Raw genomic sequence first — 12,579 nt, 5'->3', positions numbered from 1 at the left:
TATTATGCTGCATCGCAAATTGGAGATGAAGTCAGGGGAAGTCAGGGACACCAGCTATTTTTCATCAGCACAGCAGGGTATATAACATTGATGCATACCTGTACGTGCTTTTGACACTATCGCAATAACGGAATCGTTTTGTTAGCTCACTAATGGAATTTGTTTCACAAAATTGGGCGCACCCAAAACTATGCCATAATGAGCCATACTATGTGCAGTCTAAAAAAAGGCCATATAGGTGGAATATTTATAAAAAATGAGAAATGAAGTATGCAAAAACATTCTGGTGCAACAGGAAAATGCAAATCTCAATTTCAGTGGAATGTTCAGTGGAATGTTTGCTGCTGCCTTTTTAAGGTTTAATTATGCTTTAATTTTGCTTATCGGTGCAAGCATTGGTTTGTCTGTGTTTCATATCAATGGATAGATGGCGTCTTCTCCGGAACACATCCCATTCACCATTCTGTCTTTGTTCAAAACATTCAGTTGGCGCCCTTGTAACTGGTACTGAAAAATCTTATGTGTTGTTTTATTGTTGATATCATGAAGATGCTCTTTCAAGTGTTGGTGACACAAATGTGTGCTGTGCAGATGACCAGGCTGGGGAGTGTCGTGCACACGGCAACTTGGGCTCGGCGCACTTCTCCAAGGGCAACCTCAAGGAGGCCCTGTCCAGCCACCGATACCAGCTGGTGTTGGCCATGAAGTGCAAAGACAGCCAGGCAGCTGCCCTGGCTCTGACCAGCCTGGGGCATGTGTACACTGCCATAGGAGACTACCCGAATGCCCTGGCCAGCCACAAGCAGTGTGTACAACTTGTACGACAGATGGGAGACAGGCTACAAGAGGCTCGGGAGGTATGTACATGTAGATTTTATATAAATGTGGGCCAAAGTAACCGCAGCATGCGGTTTGAAGTGAAATCATGCCTGTCGTAACAGAAATCAAGGAACTTTGTGTGTTTTTAAGAAATCCCATTAGCCATCACTACCAGAATGCATATTCTTTACCTCCAAGCTTTGATGAAGCAGCGCTGAGGATGGTTAGAAGGTTATAGAGTGCATTGTTTACTTCCGTCTGCTTGTGTACTTCTCATGTATTGTCTCCTGAACTAGCCCAACATCTCCTATGACATAAAATGGTTTCAGACACTATGTTTGATATCTGGAAAGTGTTATTACAGTTAAAATGCTGCCTGAAGAAATGCAAGGGGCTTGAAAGAAGAAAGATGCAGTAACTGGCTCATTTTTCGGTGGACACCTCAACCGTGCCTTGAGGGAAGGGATAAAGAAGGGAGGAAGAAAGAGGGTGCCGTAATGAAAGGCTTCAGAATAATTATGACCACCCGGTGTTCTTTAACGTGCACTGATGTTGCATAGCACATGAGCATGTTTTGTGATTCGCCTCTAAGGAAATGCAGCTGAGCAGTTTGCATGATTTTTACATAATGCCTGTTTCAGGTGGGCAACGTGGGTGCAGTGTACCTGGCCATGGGTGACTTTGAAAGTGCTGTGGAGTGCCACACTGAGCACCTGCGATTGGCCAAGCAGCTGGGGAACAAAGTGGAGGAGGCACGCGCCTACTCGAACCTGGGCTCCTCGCACCACTACCGGCGCTGCTTCGACCAGGCACGCTCTTACCATGAGCAGGTGCTGAGGATAGCGCGCGAGCTGGGCGACCGGACCATCGAGGCACGAGCGTACGCTGGACTGGGCCACGCTGCCCGCTGCATGGGCGATGGACAGCAGGCACGGCGGTGGCACGAGAAGCAGCTGGACATGGCCCTCGCTGCCAGGGACAAGGTATGTGGCGGTGTGCTACCTGTTTACACCTGACAGCGCTGCTGAAAAAAACTTTACAGCGATCGTTCTTCATGGTACTTTCTCAAAGTTAAACGGCATTACTAGGCATGGTTTGTCACAAATGAAAACACCTGTGTTTGCCTGCTGGCCTGTGAGAATGTTGTCCACGCGCACCAGAAATTGCATGCTCTTGAGAATGTCTCTTGTATGGTCACATGGTTTGCATGTGTATAGCCAGTGTGTTTTTGTTTGAGCACTCTGATGGCATGACAAGACATATAGTGTAGCTACTGCTATTACTTCATTGCCTGTATTCCCCATATGGAGAGCATATTGAACTGTGGTGCTAGAAGGTTGTTAGTTATGTTTATTGCAGTAATGAAAACTGAATAAACTCTTGGTTTGGCGGCTAGGCGCAGTCTAGCAGAAACTGTTATCAAGCCACCGAAATTTCAGATGTGTGAAATGTTCTCAACCTGCATGGAGATGCATTATCTTGGAAGCAGGAATGGCTTGATAGATTAAACAATAATACATTATGCAGAGTATTTTATTCATTGTTGCTTTTTTTTGCCTCTTTATCTCATGCACACTGCATGCACAGCTGCCTGTTGTCTCTGATAAGAGCTCCAGAAACCATGTGTTGAAGGTGCCTGTCATGGGAGTGGGCCTACACATACATATACATCTGTGTGGGTGTGTGCAGGTGGCTGAAGGGCGTGCCTGCTCCAACCTGGGCATTGTGTACCAGCTGGCAGGCCACTACGAGGCTGCGCTCAAGTTGCACCAGGCACACCTGAACATAGCGAGGTCCCTGGGGGACCGGGCGGGCATGGGTCGTGCCTATGGCAACATGGGCAACGCCCAGAGTGCCATGGGCTGCTACGAGCAGGCCGTCCAGCTGCACAAGCAGGAACTTACCATCTCCAAGGTAACCAAGGAGGAAACAATAATGTGTTGCTGGTGCAAGCACGCATCAGCAGTCTATGATGGTAGAGCGGAGGTGTAAGGGTGCGATGGGACACATCTGCATGCTGCTTCACTACTAGTTTTTTTTTTTCTGTTCTCTGCACTTCTGGCAAGGACTACTTATATAAAAGTGCTTTGTGCACTCTGAATTCTGCAGAATGAATTATACAGGGGACGTCTTCAGAACTGCTTTTGTTTGATGTAAATGTCATGAGGCCTCATATGTACAGAACAGCTGTATAATATTCAGTGTTACCTCTATTCGTGGTAACTGTTTCCATGCATTTTTGTACCAAATGCATTGCAGGAGGTTAATGACCGCAGTGCAGAGGCTTCTACACATGGAAACCTGGCTGTGGCATACCAAGCGTTGGGACGCCACGAAATGGCCCTTCTTCACTACCACAGGTAAGCCCATTCCATCTCCTTTCTCTTTCTTCTCATTCAAAGTGATGGACTGTTGTCTTGTTCTTTACATTGTTGTTATGCATGAGGTGGTCCCTCTGGCTTCTACTGGCCAGCATTTGATTTCGTTGAGCGTTTCTGACTTTCTTCTTTTCTGCGTCTCTTCTTAGCCACCTGAACATAGCACGGGAGCTGAAGGATGCCGCGGGTGAGGCATGCGCCCTATGCAACCTGGGAAACTGCTACAGTTCACGTGGAGAGTTTGGCCAGGCCGTGCCCTACTACGAGAATTACCTGCGCCTCTCCGAGGAGATGGGCGACACCGAAGCGCAAGCGAGAGCCTGCCACTTCCTGGGTTATGCCCACTACTGCCTGGGAAACTACAAGGTGCGGATTTACTTGTGGCAAAGGTTTTCACGTAGCACTGTTCACTCGAGGGCTTTGAACCTGTATTCACATTCACATCTTTTCTGCTAGCTGACAGAGATCTTGTTTAGTAAGCTTTCGTTTTCTTTGCTGTCATAAAAAAAAGCAGTGTTCCAGCAAAAATTTTTCAGCAGGAAAGAAGAAACAGCATTTGAAAGCGTTTTAGGGAGACGAAAAAGTGAAAAAGTGAAAGCACCCCCCCTCCCTTGATAAATTTGCAGCTGTTAGTGACATGTGTTTACCGAATGAGATGTGTTTACCTAAACAAAGATCTGAAAGAAAGGACAACTGCATTACACTAAGGCGGTGCAACGTGGCAGAATAGAGATATTTTCCTGATATGCTTCTGTGTTACGTTCATGATGTCTACCTGGAAACCACGTGCATAATGCTAACTTTTGTGGTGTATCCAGCAGATGGCTGAAATCGCTGGCTGCCCTTTCTTTTTTGCCCAACAGGATGCCATTGATTACTATGAAAAGGATCTGACACTGGCCAAGAACCTACACGATCGTGTCAACATGGGGCGGGCCTACTGCAACCTGGGCCTTTCTCATCTGGCTTTGGGGAACTTGGACGCAGCGTACGAGTGCCAGAAGTACTTCCTCGCCTTGTCACAGGTCTCGCGGAACTTGCAGGTGCATACACCTTCAATGTGTCATCGAAAGTTTTCTTTAATACACGTGCATCCTCCGAAAATGTGGGCCTTGACTTGACTTTCAGATTCTCTTAGCTGCCAAGATTTTCTCATGTCAATAACCGCAGCGTCTGTAGGCAGCAATACCTTTTGTTATAGCTTGGTATCTGACACGTGAGTTAAAGAAAACATTGCATGACTGCTGTGCGAGTTATCATTGTGCCACTGTGAGCATTTGACGAGCATGTGTTTTTTTGCTGCTGGTGTACAAGTAACAACTGCCTTGCACGTAAAACTAGCCAGTGAGAAGTGCACACCCATGGATACTGTCTCTGTGCCTTAATAACTATTATCAGTTAGTGGAACTTTCAAAGCTTTAGTTCTCTGAATTACCTTGCAAACCTTGAATTAGGCACTGCGAGAAAATGTATTAGGCTATTATGACTTAATCAGTAATTAGATATATGAGTGTTTTGTCATTTGACCTTGGAAAGGAGAACACAAGTGGTGCCATAAGCATTATACAAGTGGGACTAGAAGAGGGCTGGTATGGGTTGGTTGGTACTTGTAGATGTAAATGATGTAACAGCGCTAAGATGGGCCAAAGAAACATTGTGCTATAACGGTGGTAGCAGTGTTGTAGTAAATTAGCTGATTACCTGATGTTCTTCGCTATGATATTTGTGAATCCTAATTGACGCAGCACTCATGTCTTTTTCCTGCTCTCTGTGACTGCAGGGCAAGTTCCGTGCACTGGGCAACATGGGTGATGTGCTGATGAAGATGGGAAAGAGCGAGGAGGCAGTGCAGATGTACCAGAAGCAGCTGATGCTAGTGCGGCAGTCCAAAGAGCGCCATCTTGAAGCCGCAGCATACGGTGCCCTGGGCCTGTGCCACAGGCAGCTCAAGTGCTACGACAAGTCCCTTGGCTACCATACGCAGGTAAACGCTGCTGCAAAACCTCTAACAGTAGCACCAGAAGGCTACCAAGTGAAATCAGCGACACTGAATGTTAGTCGTAGAGCCTGACTTTCCATCCATCTCGAATGTAAAATTCGTTAATTTAGAGGCTCGGATGCAAAAGCCAAGAAAAAGAGTGAAATAGGGGCACTTAGATTTGTCTTGAAACTCAGTGCTGTGAAATTTTTGAAGGAATGCAGAAAGCTGGCCAGGTTGGTGATTTAACGATATGCTGCAAACAGACGAAACTGAGAGCAAGGAGGTAGTGATGCAAACTATCGGAAAATTGACTATCGATAGTATCGATAGTTTTTTTTAAACTATTGATAGTGTGAAAAACTATCGATAGTACTACTATCGATAGACTATCGATGGTATTATTGATAGTCTACTATCGATAGTGCTACTATTGATAGTACCGCTATCGATAGCAAGACTATCGATAGTGTAACTGTCGATGCTAAGACTGTTGATAGCACCAATATTGATATTATGCATTTGTTGGTCAGCGATATAACCAAAACATTTATGATACCTGATTGGAGGTCTCCGGGTAAATTTCGACCAGCTGGGGTTCCTTAACGTGCAATGGGACAGTTCGGAAAAATACATGGAACTGCGGCCGATGAAAGAACAAACAGCACAAGTTGTGCTGGTTTGCTGACGTAACCGCTGCAGAAATGGTTTTCGCACACATGCTTCGCAACTAGGTCATTCACACGCTAACATTTTATCCACCAACTTTACGTAGGGAACGTCTGCAGAGCTCGGTGACGTGTAGGCTGCGAAAACGGGCGAGTCCTGTCAGTTACTCATACCATGACCTCCATACCACACACTCGGGAAACCAAGTTTAGGATGCAGTGGGTACGCGTGGTTGATTTTATAGTATCGATAGTACTGTATACAGCAAGTAGTATCGATACGGCTATCGATAGTACTATCAAAAGAACTATCGATAGTACCATCGATATAGTACTATCGATAGTCTTTTCTGCTATCGATAGTATCGATAGTACTATCGATAGTTTTGCATCACTACAAGGAGGCCACTGGATGAGTGGTCAACCTCTGACCTGACTCATCTAGCGGCCTTTTTGTTCTTCGTAAGTTCGTCTGTCTTCGCTGTTCAGTTACCAACAGAGTAGTGACCACAATTCCTTTTATCTCTTCCTTGCTTCGTGTTTCACTGCTTCGTCATTGTGTGATCCCCAGGATTGCTGTATCACGATAACACTCCTTCCCTTCTGCACGGTTCCTGCTCTTCCAGGAGCTGGCCCTGCAGCAGGAGCTGGGTGATGTGCGTGGCGAATGCCTTGCCCAGGGACGCCTCGGTGCAGTGCACCTCTCACTGGGACAGCTGGGTCTGGCCCTGCGCTGCTACCAGGCACAGCTGGAGCGGGCACGCCAGCTGCGCGACTGCCCACTCGAGACTCAGGCACTGGGGAACCTGGGCCTGGCTCGTCTTGGACTGGCCCACTACGAAGATGCCATCGGCTACTTCGAACAGCAGCTCGCACTCCTTGAACAGGTGATGACTGCAGCGATGCGATTACAGCTCGGTCTTAATGCTTTGAATGCATTTGGTGTCTACATTTATCCCTTTCCTATGTTTACATATTTTGTCTATCTGTCTGTCTCCACCACTACAAGTGTGCATCCAGAGTAGCCTGCAGTAAGAGCACCTTTGTTTAAAGTATCCACTGTACACATGCCTGCTCTCTGTAGGAGGATAGGTATTGCCACCTGGTGTTCTCAGGTGGCGCATGAAAGAGGAGACGTTGAAGTGTCTCGCGCTGGCTGGCTGCTGTATTCTGCTCGTTAGCGACTTGTCACCCTATCTTCCGTGACAGTATTCATGTTATTAGGGCTAGCTTGGAAGAAGAGGGAGTAGGCAAAGAAGAAGATAGCCTCATAAAATACATAGACTTCTCTATGAAAGCTCCCGTTAGAGAAGCACAAGAAAGAGCAAATAAGATACCCTGCTGCACAGTGGTATTCTTCCATTGTTCTTCCACATTCTTGTGGTGTGCTGCAACTACAGACTCACTTCTACTTAATCTATGAGACCTTATCTTATCATAGAAAAGGTCATGAATGCAAGAGGTCTTAACTCATGGCCTTGCTGTAGCATTACTTTTGTTCTCTTGTTAACATGTATGCTATGCATGGAGCTGACCTTGATCTGTGCCCTCCTTCTCTCCTCAGCTTGGGAGCAGTAGCAGCACTCTGCTGGACAAAGGCCGTGCATATGGCAGCCTTGGCGAGTGCTACGATGCCCTCGGAGACCCCGAGGAGGCGGTCAAGTGCCATGAGCAGTACCTGAGCATTGCCATCAAGGCGCAGTCTCCCCGGGACCAAGAACGGGCCTACAGGGGCCTGGGAAGCTCATACCGAAGCCTTGGCAACCTGCAGCAGGCCTTGGTGAGCGGCTTCATTTCTGGAATAGCTTAATGTGGTTTAGTGAGTGTCCTTATACAGTAAAGCATCTCATCTACTTGTTCCTTCATGGTTTCCCAACTTCTGCCTTCTCCATGTCTATCTGTAGATGAATGTGTGTGCAGCAAGTATCCACATCCCGCACATGATTTTTGGAGAATGCAGGGGAAAGAAGTGTGGGTGGAGGTTTTCAAATCATGTGACCTGTAGTTGATTACAGGTGGTGTGTGAAAGAATGTCAACTAGGGCAAGTTCTATGAACGGAAAACACTGAGCCTGAGGCTTATTGAACTGAATGTTCTCTTGAATGGAATGGAAGATTTAATTTAGAAAAAGTTGAGTTAAATGTCAAACAGGAGGACATCAAGGCTGTTGGAGGTGTGGACCAATATGCAATATTTTATTAAGTGTGGTCTGAAAATTCTTGCAAACTGAAGGCAGTTAGAAGCAAACTTTGTATATAAGATACCAAAAGCATGAAAAATGGTGCTACAGAAAGGTACACGAAGCTTTGGCACATTAGTTATGACATCATAAAGTGGTGAAACTGATGCATTTTTTAGTTGCAGTATTTGAGTTTCATCAGCCATTCTTAGACTGCTAGAAGGCAGCAAGGTAATACTATAATCTGGTGGTGGCCTGATGCATTATTGAAATATTCAAAGGCACGTGCGCCATTTTTTTGTTGTTGCTGCCTTCATTATGTTCATAATCTCTGGCTAGAATACAACCAAAAGCATGAGTCATTCTAGCTTTCACTGGGTTATTGTAAGGCCCTCTGGTGGGAAGTGCACAGTTCATTCCTTCATTTTAATTTTGTTGTAATTTAGCCATTTGGTGGCAAATGCATGATGCACTGGGTGTGCTAACATGGAGGGGGGGGGGGGGGGGGGATTGTTGGGGCCTAGAGACAGGTGTATGTGTCCTCATTGTCATTTCTGCATCAGTCTAGTAACAATGTCCACTGCTGGATAAATACCCTCTTCGTATTCCACCAATTAATCCTGTCCTGTGCTAGCCACAGCCATCATATCTCTGCAAATTTTCCAATCTCATCAGCCAGTCTAACTCTCTATCACTCCCTAGTGTCTCTTCTGCTCTCAAGGTATCACTAAAACTGACTCCTTCCCCTCTCTGTCCATGATGCAGGTATGTCTGGAGAAACGCCTCGTGGTGGCCCACGAGCAGACGGCTGAAGGCGCAGTGCCGGGCAAGGCAGCAGCATACGGTGAACTGGGTGCCTTGCACCGGCAGCTGGGTAATTACGAGCAGGCCCTGGCATGCCTCGAGCGGCAGATGGCGCTAGCGGAGGATGACCCAGCCTTGCGGGGCGATGCCGCCTGCGGCATGGGTGCCGTCTACCAGGTCAGTGCTTGCCTTTTCCTTTCACTTTACAGTTGTCTCTATGCTCTCTTCACTGAATGGCCTCTTGTCAGATCTCTCGCAAATTTGTTATTTTTGTCTCCGAAGTTTCCTTGTCTCCTTGGCATCGCTAGACTCCTGGAAGTACACTAGCTGGGTGTGGCACTTGTTTGGCTAGTCACACGTCAATATGCCGAGCCTTTCTGTTTTATTTCTTTTGATGATGCATCCCCAAACATACTCTCACCTGGTGCAAGGAAGATGTAGTATCGCATTACGAGACGTAGTACATATGTCGTGTTCTTTCTTTCTACAGTAAAACCCCGTTAATACGTAGTTGGCGGGAACGCGGGAATAGTACGCACTATCCGGTAGTACACCTTAACCAACTAATAAAAATTTGCCATTATTCACGCCCCAAAAGAGAAGAAATTCAGGCACAGTAAATATCCAACAAATACACGTACGTACGTGCACTTTATTCTTGTGCCGCCGACCAGAAATCGGTCATCTTCAGTTGCCGCCGTGGCGGCCGTGCGGCGACAACAGCAGTCTCAAAATTGGAGAGACTGGGGGCAAGCTTTTCCATGAGGCCCCTCTTCTCGGCGAACGCCCTCATTACCGCCAATGCTTGCGAAGCTTCCGCTACAGTGGGGCTAAAATCTTCGGTTGGCAATTCGTCGCCGCTGTCCTCTTTCTCAGCGTCTTCCTCACCGCCTTGGGGTGGTGCAACTGCGGCGACAATCTCGCTGTCCGACCAGCCTGGAGTGGTTGCAACGTCGCTGTCGACCTCACAGAACATTTCGAAGTTCACAGCCTCCGCACCACCCTGTCGTTCCAACACCTCCGTTAGTAGGGTGTTGCAGTCATCGGCGGGATCGCAGACTTCGGAATCGCTTGCGCTTACTATGAATTTTGCGCGCGCGAAGCAGTTCTGTATTGTTACTGGATCAACCTGCTGCCACGAGAACGCTAGGAGGTGCACCGCACCTAGCAGATCAATTAAGTACATCTTCCCGCTTTCCATCGCCAGGAGCATTCTGCGTAGGAGGTTCTTCCTGTGGTGGTGCTTGGCCGAACGAATGATGCCTTGGTCGAGAGGCTGTGCAAGTGCCGTGGTGTTGGGTGGCAAGAAGAAGAGCTTGATTGCGCCCAAGTTTGTTAACTCCGAATGGCAGGACGTGTTGTCAAGCACGAGCAGGATTTTTCTTTTTTCTGCCATGAAACGCCGATCCAAAAGCCGGATGTACTCTTCAAAAAGCTTGGCAGTCATCCAGGCTTTCTGGTTGCTCCTGTAAATAACGCCCGAGGGCAATCGACCGCCTTTGAAGCACCTTGGATTGGCGTATCTTCCAATGACGAGGAGTGGCAGCTTCTGGCTCCCGGTCATGTTGACCGCAAAAGCAACTGATACTCTTTCTTTTGAAAGCTTGCCACCGGTGCAGTGTTCCCCCTTGAACGCCAGCGTCCTGTTGGGCAGAAGTCGGTAAAAAAGCGCCGACTCGTCCAAGTTGAAAACGTCTTCTGCGGCGTAGCTGGTCAGCTCTTGTTGAAGTAACCCATTCTGCCATTCTTCGGCACCCTCTTTGTCCGCGTGTGCTGCCTCTCCGCACACCACCCTCGAACTTATGCTGTAGCGTGCTTTAAAACAGGCCAACCAACCGTTACTGCACGAAAAGTCTTTGCAGTTGAGCTGGGCCGCAAACACTTCCGCTTTTTCGGCGAGGAGAGGTCCGGTGACAGGCAGGTTTTCTGACCTTGCTTTTTTCAACCACAGCACTAAAGCTTCTTCCACTTCTGGAAAAGCTGATCCCCTCAAGCGGCACCTCTTCATATTCGACAGGGCCCCGCTTTTCAACTTCTCCCGAGCATTCCAAATGCCGCAGACTGTTGTTAACGGCAAGTCCCACGCACGCGCTTGTGCACTTTTCGTAGTTCCATTTTCAATTGAACGAATAATGTCCAACTTCTCCTCAACTGTTAGCGCGCGATACTTCGGTCGCATAGGCTTCGCATGGTGCCCACCGTTCGCGTTCACACGGAACAAAGACGCACTTTGCCTAACTGCAACACATCCACAACACGTCACGCGCGCTGCGAGGTTTCCTCGAGGTGTAGCGAGATCACATGACATGGGTAGAGTGGGGGGTGACGGTGATGGTTACTGCGATAGGGCTGGCGACGATGCATTCGCGCGCAAGAACGCAGAAGTGGCCGACGCTTCTCGGGCTCCCCCTTGACATGGACATCGCTGCGCTCGTCGGGACATGGCCGAAATGGCCGCAGTGTTGAATCGCCAGCGGTTTGCACGTTGACAATGCTCTTCGGAAAGGCGGAAAACGTTTTGCGTAATAGCATGGCGCCAGCCAAACCGCGACGGCAAGTACGCATTAAGCGGTAGGCAGTTCATGGGCTACTACGTTTTAAGCGGTCAGCCAGTACATTGGTTTCAATGGTGGCTACGCCGGGGAATTCACACAACTACATTTTAACCGCAACTACTTGGTAAGCGGGTACGTATTAATGAGGCTTTACTGTACCGTCTTCTCTGTGTAGAGCTATTCAGATGAAAACATGTGTATATAGCTTATTTTCATAATGCTGTGAAAACCACACTGGCGCCATGGAAGATGTAAAAAAAAAGTAAGAAGAAATGCTGGAAAGAGCTGGCAGGATGGGTTTGCCATAATTGAGGCTCTCCTACTAGTGAAACAGAATAGAAAACTGGACAGAAAGTTAACGTGCTTACAGAACAGAAAAAGCAGCAAAACAGACAAATTGCAGAGAAAGCTGCTGTTTGTATGCCCGGCATGAGTTTGGCACAACACGTATGTAGCGTCAAGAACTGTGCAAAGCTAACAAAAGCTAAAGCAGTACTGCTTTGATGGCTGTCCATTGTAAAGATGCCATGCTATTGCAGAGGTGCTTGGCCATATGAGCGAAAGGCAACCAAGAGTCAAATTGAAGGTAATATAGGCCAAGTATTAAATCTAAAGACCTATTCTAGATTTATCGTGTGTGTTTAGCTAGTATCATAAGCATTGCATATGAGGCTTTGCTGGTCACACTTGACTGTGCAGCACTGCATTTTTTTTTAATGATACAAGACTGTTCAGCCTGAGTCCTCTTTGCATGGAAGTGTTTAACACCGTACTAATTCATGACATGGGCTTCCCACCTTGTCAGAGTAACTGAACAACAGAGGCAAGAGGAACCATGCAACATCACTTCCGAATGCACAATATGACATGCTTGCGCCATGAATAAAGCGTGGCGCCATTTCAGGCTTCTCTTATGTTAGATAACTTTTCGTTCATATCCACCCATTCCCTCTCCTCACAGGCTATGGGAGCGTATGACCGGGCTCTGCACTGGCACCAAGTCGACCTTGAGATAGCCGAGGAGACAAACAACATGGCTGCTCAGGGGCGTGCTTATGGAAACCTGGGCATCACTCACGAGGCACTAGAGAACTACGACAAGGCTGTTGCGCTGCAGGAACAGCACCTGAGCATTGCCGCCCAGCTGGGTGACAAAGCAGCTAAGGCGGAGGCCTACAGCAGTCTGGGTGAGTGTGCA

General features: G+C 47.6%; 1 protein-coding gene across 1 annotated transcript in view; it reads left to right on the top strand.

The window, feature by feature from the left end:
* Positions 1-12,579, top strand: part of LOC149363586 (tetratricopeptide repeat protein 28) — a 116,840-nt gene that overhangs the window by 80,658 nt on the left and 23,603 nt on the right. The window contains exons 5-15 of the mRNA XM_089573572.1: positions 592-857; positions 1,461-1,802; positions 2,509-2,733; positions 3,079-3,179; positions 3,347-3,563; positions 4,061-4,240; positions 4,978-5,181; positions 6,470-6,730; positions 7,408-7,623; positions 8,788-9,003; positions 12,343-12,568. Coding sequence (XP_089429698.1) covers positions 592-857; positions 1,461-1,802; positions 2,509-2,733; positions 3,079-3,179; positions 3,347-3,563; positions 4,061-4,240; positions 4,978-5,181; positions 6,470-6,730; positions 7,408-7,623; positions 8,788-9,003; positions 12,343-12,568 — 2,454 coding nt within the window. The remainder of the gene's footprint in view (positions 1-591; positions 858-1,460; positions 1,803-2,508; positions 2,734-3,078; positions 3,180-3,346; positions 3,564-4,060; positions 4,241-4,977; positions 5,182-6,469; positions 6,731-7,407; positions 7,624-8,787; positions 9,004-12,342; positions 12,569-12,579) is intronic.

Source organism: Amblyomma mixtum, chromosome 2 (assembly GCF_055824585.1).
Source record: "Amblyomma mixtum isolate Tamu chromosome 2, ASM5582458v1, whole genome shotgun sequence".
Classification (NCBI taxonomy): Eukaryota; Metazoa; Arthropoda; class Arachnida; order Ixodida; family Ixodidae; genus Amblyomma; species Amblyomma mixtum.
This window is presented reverse-complemented; position numbering and strand designations above follow the sequence as displayed.